The 20,013-nt window shown below is 37.7% G+C and overlaps 1 protein-coding gene across 1 annotated transcript in view; it reads right to left on the minus strand.

Annotated features, from left to right (window-relative positions):
- The window catches only part of LOC129258613 (mediator of RNA polymerase II transcription subunit 1-like), a 39,031-nt gene extending 20,306 nt beyond the window's left edge, over window positions 1-18,725 (minus strand). The window contains exons 1-11 of the mRNA XM_064097429.1: window positions 18,641-18,725; window positions 14,669-14,781; window positions 11,370-11,448; window positions 10,875-10,929; window positions 8,769-8,898; window positions 7,478-7,578; window positions 6,825-6,926; window positions 3,640-3,701; window positions 3,055-3,141; window positions 1,835-1,946; window positions 1,357-1,472 (exon numbers count right to left, since the gene is read on the minus strand). Coding sequence (XP_063953499.1) covers window positions 1,357-1,472; window positions 1,835-1,946; window positions 3,055-3,141; window positions 3,640-3,701; window positions 6,825-6,926; window positions 7,478-7,578; window positions 8,769-8,898; window positions 10,875-10,929; window positions 11,370-11,448; window positions 14,669-14,743 — 919 coding nt within the window. The 5' untranslated portion in view covers window positions 14,744-14,781; window positions 18,641-18,725. The remainder of the gene's footprint in view (window positions 1-1,356; window positions 1,473-1,834; window positions 1,947-3,054; window positions 3,142-3,639; window positions 3,702-6,824; window positions 6,927-7,477; window positions 7,579-8,768; window positions 8,899-10,874; window positions 10,930-11,369; window positions 11,449-14,668; window positions 14,782-18,640) is intronic.
- Between the last annotated feature and the right edge of the window lie 1,288 nt (window positions 18,726-20,013).

Below are 20,013 nucleotides of genomic sequence, written 5' to 3' on the forward strand. Positions count from 1 at the left end.
TTCCGCCTCATAACTATTTAGAAATCTGCTACCCGTTTTATCTAAAAACATTCCAAATATTTTGCTTCATTTCATGTCGGGTCGGATTCAAGAACAAGCTATCATCGTACATTGTTCGAAGAATAGAATAGTTATTTTATTTCCGCGTTAAATAATCTAGGACCCGTGTTATCTGTCAATATTCCAATATATTTTGTTTTATTAAATGTCTGGTCGAATTCAAGAGCAAGCGATTATCGTACATCGTTCAAAGAAATACGTAATTATTTCGCAAGTTTAATTATATGAATACGAATCTTTCCACCTAAAAACGGACCAGAATTATTTCTAAACCATTTAAGACACTTTTAGCTCAACATTTCATTCTTTTATACCTTCACTTCGTGCCCGAGCGGAAACAAACACACAGGCGATAATCGTACAATGTTGGAAAATACCATAAATTATTACGAAAGGTAATTAGATTCTTCCCGCCTTAAAACTATTTAAAAGTATATTTAGAATAATCTACGACCCGTGTTATCAATTAACATTCCATGTATTTTGTTTTATTAAATGTCTGGTCGAATTCAAGAACAAGCGATTATCGTACATTGTTCGAAGAAATACGTAATTAATTCGCAAGTTTAATTACATGAATACGAATCTTTCCACATTGAAACGTACCAGAAATATTTTTTAAAGTTTTTAAGACACTTGTTAGCTCAATATTTCATTCTTTAATACTTTCATTTCGTGCCAAAACGGACCCAAACAAACACGCAAGCGATAATTTTACATTGCTAGAAGATTCTATGCCCTATTTCATGTCGGGTCGTATTAAAAACAAGTGATGATTGTACTTTTTTGGAAGAAATAGATAATTATTACGCAAGGGAAATAATATAAAACTCATATCAATATGAATCTTTCCACCTCGAAACGTACAAGAAGTATTTTGCTAAAAATCTAAGAGTCTTTTTAGCTCAATATTTCATAGTTTAATACCTCCATTTCGTGTCGGGCGGACAAGAAAAATCGCCGCATCGGTCGCGCACATTTCACCAACGGAAATATAAAAAAGCACATCATTTGAGTACGAGTATTCGCTTGCAAGTTGGCCGCGTGCAAGCTGCGAGAAGCGGCGAGAAGCTGCAAGGATAAAATCTAGGATTAGATTCTTGTTAATCTGCTTTAATCTGAGCAGCGCGCCGCCGCTAGCTGCGTCTAGCGGGGAGATACATCCTGTTCACTAATTACCGCAGCGGGGGTGTGCTCGCCGGGTGCACGCTGCCAATACAATATGGATGCTTTCCCTTAGTCAAACTAGAACGATTCGGTCTCAATTTCAAAAGCTATTTTGTCAACTATTCTTACCCGATATATTCTGGAGCTGTTTGAGTAGGATGAGAGACATGGGCATAGGTTCACTGAGCTTCAGCACAAATGTAGCAGGGATATTGATGCTATTTTGATTGCTCAAAGGCATAACACTGCAAATAAAGAAGGAAAATCAATTTATATTGAATAATTGATCAATTCACTCAGCAACTCATTTAATTATTCATACATTTATTCATTTATTAATCATTTAATGCTTTCTTTTATTCATTCATTCATCGAATCATTCTCCACTGTTCGATTATTTCATTCAATCACTTGAATCATTAAAACAAATTGAGAAATACAAACACCATTTGAAGTTGTTTTAAATTGAGTGGAGATGCAATGATTCAGTTGTAGGGCAACTGTGCAGGTCCCAAGTTAAACTTAAAGAAATGACGCACGAGTGATGCACTAGTTCCCATACAGGGTCTCGATAGAACCATTTATATATGTAAAACTGTATTCTTACTTGGTGATCTTGTTGTCTGTAACCATCATGGTAGGAGCTGTCTGAATCTTCCTCTGAGAAGCACTTTCTATACCAACTGTCACAGATAACCCAAGGTCTTTGGGCAAAGGTTCTGAAATTGAAACATTGTCAGATCCAATATGAATAATAAGTAGGAACTCTGCCAAAGTTTAATCTCTTGGGAGCACAGAAATCTGTTTGACTTGATAGAAAATAATAATAACAACAATAATAATAATAATAATAAAAATAATAATAATAGTAAATTGACACAGACAACCTAATGTTTGCAGAGTCTTCTTGAAAAAATTGCTTCACATAGGCAATAATATGATTCTTGAAAAATGTATTAACATAGATTTAATAACGTTTACACGATATGAAATATTCGTGTTATATTCAATAGCAAGAATAAAACCCTTGGATTTCCTATTCGTATACACCGATGAAATATTGCTCTTTTTTTTTCTGAAGGATTTAGAGCAATATTCATTCCCATCAACCTGCACCAACATAGTGATATGAAATATGTAATTTGTAAAATGACTTTTGACAAACCAATTTTAAAATCAAAATAAGGTAAAATTTACCATCTTAAAAACACATAAATGTGGAGCGTTGTGGCCCAGTGGATTAGTCTCCGGACTTTGAAACAGAGGGTCGTGGGTTCGAATCCCAGCCATGGCATAATTTCCTTCGGCAAGAAATTTATCCACATTGTGCTGCACTCAACCCAGGTGAGGTGAATGGGTACCTGGCAGGAATTTATTCCTTGAAATACGTGTGCGCTGTAATCTTAGTAATTATGGCTGCCAAGCTACAGCTGGGGTAATAATATCCATGTCCTTTGGAGGCGCATAGAGACATTATTCATAATTGTGATATGCGCTATACAAGAACTGTGTATTATTATTATTATTAAATGTATAAATAAACAAAGTAAATGTTTCAAAACCATGCACCATTTTTAATGCACAATTCAGGAATACTCTCTATTATCCTTTGCAGGAAAAAATGCATCAATGAATAATAGTTTTCAATGTGTCAGGTGTTTGCAAACACAAAATATCTAGAATGTTTGGGTGTATTTTTAGCAGTGATGTGTTTGACTCCATACAGGCCAATTCGAGTCAAGTCAGTGTCTGGCCTTTCTGAGTGCGAATCCAAGAGTAAACTGCACATGATCATATATATTATGGCTGCTATTTTTCTTAACTAACCTGTCAGAGAGAGTTCTTTCGTCTGCTTTTTTTCCACATCCAGCAAATCATATGGGGACACAAAGTATGTAAGGCGCATCAGATGACCTAAGCATTAAACACAATGACAATTCAATAAAGAAATGTTTTGAGTTCTGAGGGGATGTGGATTACGAATTCTATAACACATGTAATATATATTAAATCTATTCAGATGAACTTGATGTTGAGAGTAGACTTTGTCTCAAACAACCAAGTCCACTCCAACAAGATGATTTGAACAGATAGTGACAGACCACGTACTTAAAAAGTCACCAAAATTTGATGTAAATCAAGAAAGTTATGACATTTTTAAAATGTAGCATAATTACAGATAAAAAATAATAATTTGCACAACACCTGCAATATGCAAATAAGAATTGTCATATTTTTTTATCATGAATAAAATATTAATATCGAAAGATTCGGTAATAAATAAAATCTATAAATTCAACAATGACAATCCCATGTGTTCACAAGTAAGTACATTTTCAGAGATGGAGAAACACAATTTAGGCCATCATCATTAACAAAAACACTATTGAAATTAAATGGCAGAAAGCTTACCTCCTACTCTTGGTGTCAGATATCCTACAAAGCCCTTAGTGATATGAAGAAGAGGACTTCCACTGTGAATATGAATACAAATAACATTAGATACAAATGATAGCATAGATTTAAAAATAATTACATATCAAGCAACAACAAAAAAATAGGTTGGTAGAATTTATGACATAATAAAGAATAAAAAATGTTTTTAAACCTGTATTAAGTTTGGGTAAATATAATGATTATCATTAATCTTCAAAGTCTGAAATTACTGTCAGATAAATACACTACTCAAAAAAAGTTAAGGACCACTTTTTAAAACGTACATAAAGATTTTATACAAGGTGTTTTATTTCTGGAAATACCTCAGTACAACTGTCCTAAATGTCCTTAAACACGCTGTAATCAATTTCACGCATGGGTGGTTTCAGTTGTTGCACAATGTCTCTCGCATCACTGCACATCCTGAAAAGTGGGCCCCGAGGGGTATCAGCTACCGACATGAAGTGGTAAAAACGAATGTCTGAGTGTCTTTCAGGCAGTTCAGTAACGAGTGTGACCACCTCCTGCAGCAATAACGGCTTCACAGCGCTGTCTCATGGAGCTGATGAGGCGATTGATGTCTCTGACGTCCAGTGCATCCCATGCAGCCTCCAGAGCCACACCCAGCTGCTGCAGTCCAAGTGGATGGGCTTCGAGCTGCTCGAGACTCCTCCCCATCATGTCCCAGACGTGCTCTATCGGGTTTAAGTCCGGGAACCTCGCTGGCCACTCCATACGCTCAATCCCCTGGCCCTCAAGGAACTCGGTCACCACCCTAGCTCGGTGGGCACGGGCATTGTCATCCATGAAAATGATGTTTTGTCCCACATTTTCTGCAAATGGCACCACTATAGGTTCAAGGACCTCATCCCTGTACCTCACTCCTGTCATTGCTCCCCCTGGGACCACGTAGAGACGAGTACGGTTGGCGTAGGTGATGCCTCCCCACACCATGACGCTGCCTCCCCCATAACGGTCATGTTCTGCAATACAGGGGTCTGCAAATCTCTCTCCTGGTCGCCTCCAGACTCTCGAACGTCCATCATTGTGGTCAAGGGAAAATCTGCTCTCATCTGTGAACAGAACTCTACGCCATTGCTGTCTGGTCCATCTGACATGCTCCCGGGCCCAGTTGAGACAAATTCTTCTGTGAGCAGGGGTGAGTGGGACACACTGAGCTGGCCGTCTGGCATGCATATTGGCTCTGTGAAGTCGGTTACGGATTGTTTGAGTGGAAACAATCACTCCAGTTGCTGCAGCGAAGTCATTGTTGAGGCGGCGTGCACTGTGAAAGCGGTTGCGGAGGCTGAGATTCGTCAAGTAGCGATCATCTCTAGGGGTTGTCGAAACTGGTCGGCCACTGCGGGGTCTCTCGGAGTATAGCCCCGTCTCTCGGAGTATAGCCCCGTCTCTCGGTGTCTTTGATTTGCTCTGCTAATGACACTGTGTGACACGCCCATCATTCTGGCTACTCTTCGCTGACTGAGGCCAGCTTCCAGCATCCCTAGGGCTCTGGCTACATCTGTTTCACTTAGGTGGTGTCTTGGCATTGCTGTTGTAGGCAAGTTGTTGATTGTACAGACTAAAGACGGAAAATGCTTTGGAAGACACTTGTCTTATGGCCCACTGCAATGATGCCAGAGACATCATGAAAGAACTGCATGTGTGAAATTGATGTCATTGTGTTTGATGGCATTCTGGACAGCTGTATCTTGGCATTGCTATTGTCAGCAAGTTGTTGATTGTAGAGACTAAAGACAGAAAATGCTTTGGAAGCCACTTTTGTACGGGCACATTGCAATGATGCAAGAGACATGAAAGAACTGCATGTGTGAAATTGATTTCATTGTGTTTGATGGCATCCTGGACAGCTGTATCTTGGCATTGCTGTTGTCAGCAATTTGTTGATTGTAGAGACTAAAGACAGAAAATGCATTTGAATCCACATTTGTACCACTTCACAATGGGCCCACTTTTCAGGATATGCAATAATGCGAGAGACATCATGCAACAACTGAAACCACCCATGTGTGAAATTGTTACAGGGTGTTTGAGGAGATTCAAGACAGGAGTGAGGTACAGGGATGAGGTCCTTGAACCTATAGTGGTGCCATTTGCAGAAAATGTGGGACAAAACATCATTTTCATGGATGACAATGCCCGTGCCCACCGAGCTAGGGTGGTGACCGAGTTCCTTGAGGGCCAGGGGATTGAGCGTATGGAGTGGCCAGCGAGGTCCCCGGACTTAAACCCGATAGAGCACGTCTGGGACATGATGGGGAGGAGTCTCGAGCAGCTCGAAGCCCATCCACTTGGACTGCAGCAGCTGGGTGTGGCTCTGGAGGCTGCATGGGATGCACTGGACGTCAGAGACATCAATCGCCTCATCAGCTCCATGAGACAGCGCTGTGAAGCCGTTATTGCTGCAGGAGGTGGTCACACTCGTTACTGAACTGCCTGAAAGACACTCAGACATTCGTTTTTACCACTTCATGTCGGTAGCTGATACCCCTCGGGGCCCACTTTTCAGGATGTGCAGTGATGCGAGAGACATTGTGCAACAACTGAAACCACCCATGCGTGAAATTGATTACAGCGTGTTTAAGGACATTTAGGACAGTTGTACTGAGGTATTTCCAGAAATAAAACACCTTGTATAAAATCTTTATGTACGTTTTAAAAAGTGGTCCTTAACTTTTTTTTAGTAGTGTATAAGAGGATTATCGTAAAACAAATATTGTCAAAGATTCAATCTAAGGCAACTTGTGAAAAGTCTGTGCTGCCTGCTGCGTCTTTTAGCAGGATTCCTGCAATAAAAATGCTATGCATCTTTTCATTGTAGCTTTGCTGCAGTCCCCATTATGTTGTCAATATGGTGACTGTGATGACTTGCAATGAAAAGCTGCTTGCAGGATTCCTGCAGGAAAGATACAGCTCTGACTTTCAACAAGGTGCCTACAATATGACACAGACAAAATTTACAATTAAACCATATAAAGTTTGGTTTCCAAAAAAGATGTCAAAATGTGCCGTGTTTCTTTAGAATACAATAATAAAACCATTTCTCAATCATGGAATGGAGAAAAAAAATCAGGATCCAATATTGGTAAAAATATTCATCTTTAAATGCCAAAGTTAATCATGTGCAGAGACAATCTTACCCTTGTTGGGATGCACCAAACTTGACACCACTGATTTTAAAGAGCGTATTAAGATCCATCTCTAACGCATGAAGACAGTTGAATGATGCCGTTTTCATTTTACTGTTAAGAAAGAAACATGGTGAATTTCAGTCAAACAAAAGTCCATACCAAAAAGCACAACACACCTGCCACCATAATTTCTAATGAAATAATGGTGAAATATTATTCAATAGAATTAAAATTGTGCGAGTATTGAGGCATATACATTATTAAACAAAGAATACGATTCATTTTTTTCCTTTTTTATGATATCACCAGAGAATTAATAGTTGATGATGCTTCTGTATCAGTAGACAATATCAGCATATTATATTAATTCATTGGAAGATTTGTAATTTGAATGGTAACAATTTCCCCTTCAAAACAAGTCATTACCATGATCAAATGGATCAATGTTTGATTTTACAACCGTCTGATTACAAAAATTACCTCATTCACCTGTTAGGGGGAGGGGAAAAGTATCTTCCCTGAAAGCTGCCAAAATTTCCCCATGTACTCTCCATATTTCCTTATTAAATAAGTACTTTGATTTAGTTGGAAAATACCAAAAAAATGAAGAATATTCCATTCTTTCTTGACTCTCAGAGATTGATTTCTGGAACGAAGCTCACCTGTCTCCTCCAAGCTGGTACATTTGACACAATCCTTTTAGATGCTCTGTGAATTCTTTAAAATCATTCTTCCTTAACACCTCACACATCTCCTCACAACTCTGTCAACAAATAAAACAATGGCAGTGTTAGAAATAATAAAAACAAAATAACAATATCAATGTTACTACTAATCATTACAATCATGAGGACATGTTGATGATGATGATGAAGATGATGATGAAGATGATGATGATGATGAAGATGAAGATGATGATGATGATGATGATGATGATGATGATGATGATGATGATGATGATGATGATGATGATGAAGAAGAAGAAGAAGAAGAAGAAGAAGAAGAAGAAGAAGAAGAAGAAGAAGAAGAAGAAGAAGAAGAAGAAGAAGAAGAAGAAGAAGAAGAAGAAGAAGAAGAAGAAGAAGAAGAAGAAGAAGAAGAAGAAGAAGAAGAAGAAGAAGAAGAAGAAGAAGAAGAAGAAGAAGAAGAAGAAGAAGAAGAAGAAGAAGAAGAAGAAGAAGAAGAAGAAGAAGAAGAAGAAGAAGAAGAAGAAGAAGAAGAAGAAGAAGAAGAAGATGATGATGATGATAATGATGATGGTGATGATGACAATGATGACGATGATGATGATGAAAATAATAATAATAACGACTAAAATCATGGCATTCTGCTCAAATCATTTGTGTGATTATAAATGCATGACTTGTGTACTTTATATCAACACCACAATGAAGCATTCCTCTTTATGTGTAAGATAATAAGTTTGAAGTACCAAGTTAACAAATATATCATGGATATGGATGCCATCCTACCACGTAAGATTTCCAATGTCTTTCTATACTATCTTTAATGTATTAAGTGTCTTAACACTCTTTTTCTTTAATATCACAGTTTCAGACTGGTCAAACAATTCTTAGTCCAGATTTGAAAAAGCTATGTACAGGGGAAGGTGTGTGTTAAATTCAGGGGCGGATCCAGGATTTTCCAAAAGGGGGGGGGCACATTTTCTGAGGAAAAATTTGACAAGCAAAAAAAAAAAAAGGTCTTCACTTTCAAAGGGGGGGGGGGCAAACTTCTGTTTTAACAGCATTTTTACATGTATAGTACATCAAAAATTGGACGAACTGGCATTAGACGAATTGGAAATAAACCAATTAAAAATACACCTATGTACATGACAAGACAAAGGAACAGATAATTAAATACAACTCTTAACCTTACACAACGTTAACACCACAGAACTACTGTACATGCTTACAACTACCAAGTTAACACTGAGCACATAACTCTTACCTGTGTATTACCACTCATGCCATGCACAACAATCACATCTTTAACACCACCATGAGGTGCTAGCTTCACTTCCACATAGAAGCAGTCTGAACTGAGGTACCCAATGTCAATGCTCCAGTTGGATTTCAACCTGTTGATAAATGTACATGTATTTACATTGTTATATTTGCCAGAATATGTTAAACATTGTTGTTCAAACATGACTAACAATTTCTTTATTTGTTGCCATTTATCCTTTTTCAGTAATTTTTTTTCTAAAATATACAAGTTTCTGATCCTTCTTCCAACTCTGAAATGGCACACTGCTTAAATTCAAACCATATACATGTACTTTAGGGTAAGAAATCTTTAGGGGTTACATATACACCATCAGCCCTTTGTGGCATACCAGAAAGGCCTACACAAAATATTCTGTACAGTGATGGAACTTTTATGCAGCCAACAACATACCCTTCCTCATGCTTCTTTGGACAAAATAATTCAATAACATTTAGCAACAAGACACTTCATCTCAAATTAAAAGGGATAACTACATACTTCGTTCAATAAATGAATTAGATATGTCAGTTGATCTTCTGTCTAAATATATACAACCCCTTTTCCCTAAAAAAAACAAAGCCCATCAACAGAGCTGCCAAGTTGTATTTTGCATTTTCAGTATTCTTATCCCCCAAAATCAGTATTTTGACAAAAAAAATCAGTATTTTTACCGTGTGAGATAAATATTTTGTATTTTCCCCCAAAAAAGTGTATTTCATAATAAAATGCTTGGTGCACTTGCCCATCACGGGGCTCAAGCTGCATGCAAGCTAAAATGCGCACTGCTCTTGCAGATGAAAAAAAAAAACATTGAAACTTGTGTATATCTCATCCTGTTTTTTTTTTTTTTTTTTTTTTTTTTTTACAAAAAACGTATTTTTTAAAGAAAAAAAACGAACTGCCATATTTTGGTTGCAAAAACGTACTAAATACGGCTAAAACGTACTGGTATGCAGGTCTGCATCAACACATCGCAGGTGTGACCATCCTACCCAATAAAATGGTGGGCAGCTATGTTTGTTTTTACTTTTCTTCTGGAACTTATTGCAAACTGGGGTGCAATTGAATACAACTCAAAAAACCCAAATGCAACTTGACTTTCAACCAATCAGAAGACTGCATTTGGGACTAAAGTTTGATCTTGCAGTTGTATTAGAATAGAGCTCATTTTGAAACAGGCCCCCAACATTTTACATTTAAAGGAGAAGTTTCACCAAGAAGAAAAGTTTGTTGTAAAAATAGCAGAAAAAATGATAAAAAATCTTTATGAAGGTTTGAGGAAAATCAGTTAAAGATTACATGTAAGAAAGTTATTAGAATTCTAAGATTTTGGATCTGTGACATCATAAATGAGCAGCTGCCTCAAATGTCATATAAAATACATGTACAATGCATTGAATTTCATTTTCTTAATGGTTCCTGATGACTTATTTTTGTTTTCCTTTCATGTTCGGGTGTGAAATGATTTGTCTATTGATATACATAAAGGTACAGTTAAAATCATTTTCAATTTTCTGAGAAAATGACATTTAATAAATTTTTTACCATTCCCTACATAGAAATGCTGCTCGCATATGATGTCACAAATCAAATAATTCATATTCCAATAACTTTTTAATTCTTGAATGGATTTTTCTCAAACCTTCAGCAATATTTTCTTTCATTTTGTTTCTGTTTTTACAATAAACTTTTTGTTAGGGTGAACTTCCCCTTTAAACTCAAATCACGAAATCAAATCCCCAATATGCGTTTTTTTTAAATCAAGTTGAATTTAAAGGTTTTGAGTAGTGTTCGATCGCAACTCTTTCTGCATCTGGGCCCCTTCATGTACATTCTCCCTGTTTTACATGTCAAATATCCTAAGGATGTGCTCCAAATGGACAAATCTTTGCTTTAATTAAAACAAAGCTTACCAACTGAAAGTACATATACATGTAATAGATTTTTTATAATTGATTGCACATGACATGAATGATCATTGATGTAATCAACCATGAAAATCAGTCTTATGATTGATTGTTAAGCTGTGTATTACAGACAGCAAGAGAATCCTCGTGCTTGACTTACCCAACTTGTCTTGCAATAGCATCAAGCCTTTCAGTCATTGCTGGTACGGATGAAACTGAAGAGAGAAAATACAATAAATGATAAATAACACTGAAAGCTAGTTTCTGCTTATTAAAATTATACAATCAAAATCAGGTTGATGTCATAGTGAACATTTATTGACATTGAGGGCAATAATATCCAAAGTTCTTTGGAAGCACATACAGGCATAAGTTGACAACATGAAGTGTGCTATACAAAACCAGAATATAATTATTATGAATATATGTATGACACGATCAACTGTGAACATGAAAAAGGTAGTGTCAGAAAGGGATAAATCATGTCACTTTATCCATGATACAATACATGTACATAGAATGAAAGGATCAAGTACACAATTTCATCTTCTATTAAAAGCAAATGAAGAAAAGACATTTGATTTTGTTCTTGTCCATACTAAGGGCTAAAGATTATCTGTTTTCCATGATAAATGTACTAGAATTTTACACAAACCTTCAATTGCCATTTTCAGCTTTTCTAAGCACTTTTGAAGACGATTTGGGTCCACTGGGTCCGGCTCTGTGTACTTGGACTAAAAAGAAGGAAACAAACAAAAAAAGAGATGTACATCACATGAATGACTTATTTAAAGGGGAATGAAACCTTTGGAACAAGTTGGCTTTTGTGGAAACAGACAAATCAAAGAAGATCAAAGCAAGTTTGAGAAAAATCGGACAAATAATAAGATATGAGCATTTGAATATTGCGATCACTAATGCTAAGGAGATCCTCCAATGCGACAAATATTTGTGATGTCACATGTGAACAACTTTCCAATTGATGGACTATAAAATACCCCGAAAATGTATATTTTTGCTCTTTCTTAGGGTGATACAAACTCTTTATCCATAATGTATTCTTTGAAAATATGTATTACATGCCCTCCTATAAAAAGAATACATGTACATGATCTACTGATAGATGTGATAAAAGAGGCATTTTAAGTGAAATAAATAGAAAAGTAATGGGAAAATTGTTCACATGTGACATCACACATCTTTGTTGCATTGCCAATAGGAGGATCTACATTACAATAATGATCTAAACTTCAAATGCTCATTATTCATTCAATTTTTCTCAAACTTTTGTGTACCCATTTCTTTGATTTTTCTGTTTTTGCACAAGCTATCCTGTTTCAAGGGTTTCATTTTCCTTTAACATCACAGTACATGTATACAACTTTATAAGCACACATATTGGTGGTACTATTAAGCAGTGGAATGTATACTTCACGAACAGGAAACGATAAGTGATATACAGATTGCGTCATATCTGGACAATCAAGAGGTGGTTCTTACCACACTGGCACTTAACCCTAAATAGACTGGGCGAACGGGGGGGGGGGGGGGGGGGGTCTGATTCAGCCCCACCATGATCTTCGCTGTCGAATGTGCAATCGCAATGAAAATTGACATGTGCATTACCCATATCATAATCTACAAAAATTCTTCGAAAAATCACATTACTAATTTAATTATGCTAATAATAACAATAATAAAAGTCAGTTCTTGTATAGCGCATAACACATTATGAATAACGTCTCTACGCACTTCCAAAGGACTTGGATATTATTACCCTGCTTCCAGCGCTCGGCATTTCAAGGAATAAATTCCTGCCAGGTACCCATTCACCTCACCTGGGTTGAGAGCAGCATAAAGTGGATGAATTTCTTGCTGAAGTAAACTACATGCCATGGCTGGGATTTGAACCCACAACCCTCTGTTTCAAAGTCAGGAGACTAATCCACTGGGCCACAACGGTCAACAACACTAATTTTTGAAAAATATTAAAAATTTGCTCTTATTACCTAAATACATATAAGGCCTCTAAACTGCTCATCATTTATTCACACACTCTTTGCAGGATTCTCATCAAAATGTACTTGAAAAAAATCAACATCACAAATTTTTGCATATATTTTATTGTTTATTTTTTTCATTTTTTTCATTTTCTTCTGTATTTCTTAGTTTTTGTTACTTTCGTTTTCATTGCTTTTTCAATGGAGATTGTCAGCAATTTTATTCTGACCAGAAACAATATAAAATTATTTGACTTAAACCAGCAAAAGCAGAAATAGTGATACATTTATGAACTTTGGCTAAAAACACAATTTGCACTTGATTTATACACAAATTCACGTATTTGAACGATTTCGGGTCTGACATGCACTTATGAAATGTTGCGTAATTTTGGATCGAATACCCGGAGATCACAAAATTGGTCTCAAAATTTGCACGAGACTTGAAAGTAAAAAGTCAGCAAGCTATGCGGTAAAAAATTCAGCGCGATGGAGTATCGCAAAAAAAATTGAAGGGGGGGCTGAATCAGCACCCCCCCCCCCCCCCGGCTTCATGTAATAAGGTTAAAGCGGAATGCAACCAAAATAAAAACTGTTTTAGAGAAAAAAGAAAAATCAGACAAGTTGATATGTAAAATTTGGAATAAGAAAGTTATACATTTTTAAAAGTTGTAAATATTGGTAATCACTATACCCATGGAGACTTCAAATTAACTGCATACATGTACCGTAAGGGCACTAGTATTCAACCCGTTTGGAGAGTTTCCTCAAACATATAGAAATATAGAATTTACCTCAATTTCAGACCTGTCTTATTTCTAAGAGCAAATGCTGGTTACGGTATTCTTTTTGCATTATTTTTTTCTTCAACCCGTCGACTCTGTGCACGGGCGATCGAATTATACGGCAATGGTTTTTGGCATTAGTATTCAACCTAGCGATGAAAGATGGCTCTGTCTCTCAATCTGCCCTCATCCGATCCGACTATGGACTAGACCATTTCAGATGAGACCAAACAGGGAATTAGTTAAAGCCAGAGACTTACATAGATCTAGATCTAGTTGAGCAATCTAAACCATTTTGAGATTCGCTATCTGTCATCACTAGGTTGAATACTAGTGCAATTCAGTGCAAAAGGTCATCGCCGCATAATTCGATCCTCCTCGCATACAGTCGACAGATTGATTAAGAAAATACCGACAACAGATTAACCTGGAAATAACAATAGTATGAAATTAAGATAAATACCCTATTTCTAAATATCTGGGGGAATTTCTCAAAATCTTTGAATTATGCCGGGTTGAATACTAGTGCCCATACGGTATGTGATGTCATAGTGATGTAAGGCAAGGACTACTCTTCCATGTACTCCAATACATAAAATTTCATGTTTTTTTTTCCAAAAGTTTCAATACAAATTATATATTTCTTTTATGAGGACATAAAACAATATACTACCAGGGTTATATTTGGATTACTGCCCCAGGGGAATGGGTACATGTACTTAGGAGAAAACAAAAAATCCCTGATAATTAAGTACATGGCCTATGGGAAAGTTGTCCTTGCCCCTTGTCATAAGTCACTTACTCAGTTGCCAATTTGAATCTACATAGTTCTGTTTTATTTATTTTTCTCCTCTCTAACACAACATTTTATGAACAAGACTGGATTCCCCTTTAAGAATAAACTAAATCTGTCTAGATCTATACAAGCACAGTGTAATCTACAACAGTTATATTATTCTACTTAAGTTTGTCAAATAAACAGAAGAGGATATGGCCATAACAAGGGAATGTGTCTATTCCATGGCAGTTCATGGGCAGTGAAAGGTGGACATTACTTAAGACAATATTCCAAATAAGTGATGCCTAATCATCAATCCCAACATTCAAAGACCTCTTGAAGAAATTCATTGCTTCCTGCAATTTCTAGTTAAGAAAATCAATCTACTTACCATTGCGAGTCTGAGTTTTTGACTTGTATGTGACCATGCTTTGATCTGCTTAGTCGTCATCTGTAGCTTCTGCATAAGATTTGGCAGTACAGTATCATGGTCACTACCATTTTCTGCAAAAAAAGCAAACAGTTCAAAAGAATTACAAGAAGAAACATCAGTATTGACACAAGCAAATACTGGTTTTTAAATTGGTTTTAATTGATCCAGAGATTGACATGGGTTTATTGTAGGGATCGGGATGATTACCGATTTTCCAATCTCCTAGAAAGACACCAAATTGTAGCTGTAGGCAGACACCACGTTGGCGAAGAACAATAAGAAACAAGATGACGGCGTAAACATCAAGCAAGTTTCCCCCATCTTTTCATAATATTTTTCTAGATTTTTTAATTCAACAAGAATTATTCTTGTTTAAAAATGAAATCCATATCGTAGAAATGTCGGAAATGAAGTTGTATCCCATTTACATGATTTAGGGCTAGATATTTTAGAAGGAAAGTAGAAATCTCAGGGGCGAAAGTTTCAGATTTTTTCACGGTACACGCACATGAATGGGACGCAATCCCTGGCTCCGTGGAGAGTAAGCATACATTAGTAAATTATTTTTACTCTCTAGGAGCCTCCTGGCTACCCCCCCCCCCATCCTACCGAGTGTAGTCAATACGCTTTAGATCTAATGTCTTTTTTTTCTTACATTACAAAAGATAAAGTGACACAGTTTGTCACTGGTTTTTGAGAGTGAATATTTATCGCCCGATGGTTCGGGAAGGTGTAGCGGAGGGTAGCAGTACAAGTGTAGATCTAGCGGAGCCTACACGAACCATCACCTAACTGAGGAAGTCGCGGTCTAACATAGCCAGGAGGTTCCTGGAGATTAATGTCATATCACTGACGTGCTTAATCTCCACGGAGCCAGGGACAGGATGCCATTGCTCTACACAACCAAGGAATTGGGCAACAATAATGTTGCTCCAAAATACTTGTTTTCTTTAGGGTTTTGAGCCCAAACTTATGTAAGGCCCCCATTCCAGAGGGGAGACCTTTGAAGGACCTTTCAAAAACCAAAAATTGGCAAGGTCTTACAGCTGTCTCCAAGATCACTGAAATTTGTCATCTCTGTACGATTCATAACAAAAATGGCCGATCAAGACGGGGGTAAAAGGAGAGAACTTTTTTCGTTTTTTTGAAGTTCCAGTCTGTGCCTCGATGTCAGGAAACTGCCACTCGTTAGACCTTCATCCATATAATCGTGGTAAGTGCATAATTTCTGTTTTCACAATTCATTTGGAGAAATATTTAGACCATAAATCACGCTAGTCCCATGAGTATGGTCAAATACACGGTAAGCCCCTGGGCTCCGGCCCGCTGCGCGGGCCGGAGCTCCCTGGGTTACCCTGGTGAGTAGCGGAACGGGTTTCGGCTAACATCATTCACGTTATGAAGCGATGTTAACGACAACTCTAAAATCCACTACAAAAACACGATAGACCTTATCGCAAATAGATTCACGCAAAGGATCATGGGATCGCAAAGGGAGCAATAGCGCCGCTGTTGTCCGGATGCGACCATGCGAGCGCAAGCAGCCGACAATAAAGCGTAAGATTTCCATAGTGTATCAAAATACGATCGACGCCTGCAGCCAACATTTTGCTAACTTCCAGGAAACGCCTCGTCATATTTGTTCCAGAGTCTAACATCACTTTTCTTCTTAATCATGGGTGGCAGAGATAGATGTGCTGTCTATAGCTGCAAGAATTACCACATATTTTATGAAGACAAGTGCAATTTTCTTTCATTTTCGCGCACTGTCTGTGCGTATTTTGAGCTGTGCAGCTGCTGTGCAAATCGTGCTTGTATGCACGGACCGCGGGCATGCACTCTCGGCCCAGGGGTACGTCGGCGAGGCAGTGGAGGAAACTGGTCCCGGAATTCCAAGCAATAATAAAATGATGATCAATAAAACAAACTCTGCAGTAGATTTGATTACTTTATTCTAGTTATATATTTTTGTAATATCAATCGATCAATCAGTCAAGAATACATGTTTTATAAATAATTATCTCAATCATGATTTTATTCAGAGTAGGCCTATAAACCGAGCTGTGTTTTCTTTTTCTCTCCACAGATAGGCTACATAATATTATTGCATATTATTCAGGATCGTGGTAGCCGAACCGCCGAACCGAACGGTAGTTCGCCGAACATGGCACTTCCGAACCGAACAGAACCGAACCGAACACTAAGACTTAGTTCGGAAGTTCGGCAAAAAAAAAAAAAAAACTGCTTTCAGTTTATAATTTATTTATTTATTTATTTATAAGTTTACACCCTTTCTAATCATTATATTTGCGCATTCACTATTTAATCTTCTTTGCAATTGTATGTTGGAAGTATGCGCTTATTTTGCGGTTACTAGATTTTGTTTTCATTTTCATGTTGACATTGTGGTTTTTACGGCCCTGATTAAGAAAGGAGATCCGATGAATGATGTTGCGCGAGCTTGCGCTATAATCATTTTACTGGCTTTCATCATCTCTCGCTCTGTGGCCGAATCGCCGAAGCATGGTAAAGAAAACAAAAACTGTATGAGTATTCATTGGTTAAATATAATTATCTAAAATATTGTTGTTTTTAGGTGGCGAACAAGATTCTTGTTTGAAAATCTTCAAAGTATTTTGAATGAACGAGCTCAATAAACTCAAAGTGAAAGATGAAGTACCATTAATATTACGAATTACGATACGATGTGATTAAGATCGTAACTTGTGTATTGTTGCGGCGGAGAATAAAGATCTGATTGAGGTGATTGACATTATTATTGAGGTGTCGGCTCGCTACTGTCTAGTTTTCATGATTTTAGAGAGAAGTAAAGAGTTTTGAAAACGAGAGATCCAGTGAAAGTGGGAAATAAAGTGAGTGACTGTTAGAGATGAAAAGGAGAGACGCAAAACAAATAATATAGAAATGAGATGAGGTGAAGTTATCTTTTTTATTATTAACAATCAGATGAAAATAAAAATCAAACACTCATGAATGATTACGGTATAGCATATAGCAAGATCCCATTCCCCTCGTTGACAAGTTGAATGAAGATAAAGCCATGCGGAAACATTCATCTCTTGGGGAAAATGACCCCCAATCTTTACTTTTTTTTCCTTTCTTATCAACTTCTCAAATTAACCATAAACAATTCGATGATCACTCTACTCCCCCTGTCCCATTACAGTCGTAAAACTTTGCATCCCACTTGGTCTGTATGTTCATGGTCGAATGAAATCTGACCAATGAAATCATAGAAATCTCGGGAATTGCTCTTCAATCAGTGAGCTGAGTTTCGCGAGCAGACAAAGCACGTGGCTGTATGTACCGATGCGACAATCAGCGACATGTGATTGGTGGTTTAGTTCACCCATTGAGCCAATTAGCGAAAGGCGCATTACATAAGCACGTTTTCTTCGACACGCCCCTGGCCCTACTATGCCTACAGTTCAGTGCACTGGCGCTGGCCGCCTCGTATGTGATGCAATTGCCAATCACGTTTGGCCGGACTGTATATATAAATATTCATGAGCTCAGAGTCCCGCTACAAGGGGACTGCATGCGCTGGCCTAGCTGGTACGAGTGCGAGCGTAGTTAATTTGGCAAGTATCCAAAGTGTGGTCCAGGTATGGACGACTAGGAAGAGTCGCCATTTTAGAACTGAGTTACCCAATAAATCTGTCATCAGATAATCAAATTCGAGATAACAGTTGATTCGTTGAGCACAAGATAGAGATAAAATGGTTTGATGTGACAGAGGTACACGCGAGCACATGCAGTCAATCAAGTACAAATTGTCTACCGGTACGCTACGTATATCTGAATGAACTATAGCCTATTAGGGTGTCCGGACCTGATTTATATCTTCGGATCGGGTTTGAATTACGTGTTATGACTGTATTCAATTGAAAGAGAAAATTTCACTCTTACCAACTGCTAAATTTGATGTGGTAAATCCATTTCACAGCAAAATTATAAGCGAACGAAAATTTACATTTTTTCCGCCGATTAGAGCCCAAAAGCCTCTCAAAATGTGGTCATCCACGGTACGCGATCATGTCTTTTTCAGGAATCTCCGGAGGAGGAGTCTCCGCGAATGTTGCTTATGACGTCAGCGCGCCATGTTTATCACGCGCCACAGCTCATGAATATACATCAAAAGTTCGCTTAACGCACCCGTACGGGTGCGTTTAGGTCAAATGCATGTCACGTCGGAGATATGAGAGAGTCAGGAGCAACGCTCCTTGGAGAGAAAGGGAGAGAGAGAGAGCGAAGGAGACAATACTTACGTGCAGAGCCCACGGGATTTGAGAGAAGATGAGAGAGACAGACAGAAAAATTATAATGAAATGTGTCTGGATTTTGTGTGCATCACGAGTGTGTGCATTTTCGTGGAGTCAATGTACATGTGAGTCTGAATAACATGCAACACGTGGCTCTTGACCAGTCATGGAAATTTCCATTGTTGATGTTTATGTCTGAGCGTGGTGTCTGGGCTGAGAGAATGTGGCACGTGTATGTGATTTGCATGTGATGTACAATGCATTTTATCGAGTGTATCAATTACAGATCAACTTGATTCACTCTAATGTATTCCCCTAAAGGCGAGATGGGGGGGGGGGGCGTCAAAGAGTGAGAATATGTCCGATCGTAAGTATTTTAATGGTTTGCCATTTTAAGTTAATGCCTGAATCTCCCTTTTTCGTATGATTCCAGTTGATTCTTAAAAACTATTAAATGTTTGTAATGAGGCGCTGGTTGGGGAGCAAGGTGGAGGGGGGGGGGGCATATTCCCACCCCAGTCCTGCCCGCAACCATTCAATCACTTTGTGCATGATTGTCAGAAAATTCTTGAGTTGCCAAGTGTTTCCGAGAATGGTTACCATTTTTTATTGTTGTATTTTGCTAGTCAAAAAAGTCTTCCCCCCCCCCCCCATTCTGCTAATTCCTGGTAAATTGACCCCTTTTCTTTATATCTTGTAAAATTTCAATCTCCATTGGTTGGTGTTGATTCCAACTTAACTTCATGATTTAATTGATTGGCGTGCATTGCGAGTTGTAACTTTTTATTCAATGATAATTCAATCTCCCTGGTTTTGATTTGTATAAGATCTACTGGAGCTATAACTGGGATCCATTTCATTATCCGAATATGGTAACGGGGTTCGTGCTCTACAATAATCCACTTTTTCCCACGATATAAACAAATATTAAAGACTCACTATAAATCAGGCCATCTGGACAAGAGACGGATCCAACATTTTCCAATGGGAGGGGGGGGGGCACATTTTCCCCGATGAAAA

This window comes from Lytechinus pictus, chromosome 1, assembly GCF_037042905.1.
Source record: "Lytechinus pictus isolate F3 Inbred chromosome 1, Lp3.0, whole genome shotgun sequence".
Lineage (NCBI taxonomy): Eukaryota > Metazoa > Echinodermata > Echinoidea > Temnopleuroida > Toxopneustidae > Lytechinus > Lytechinus pictus.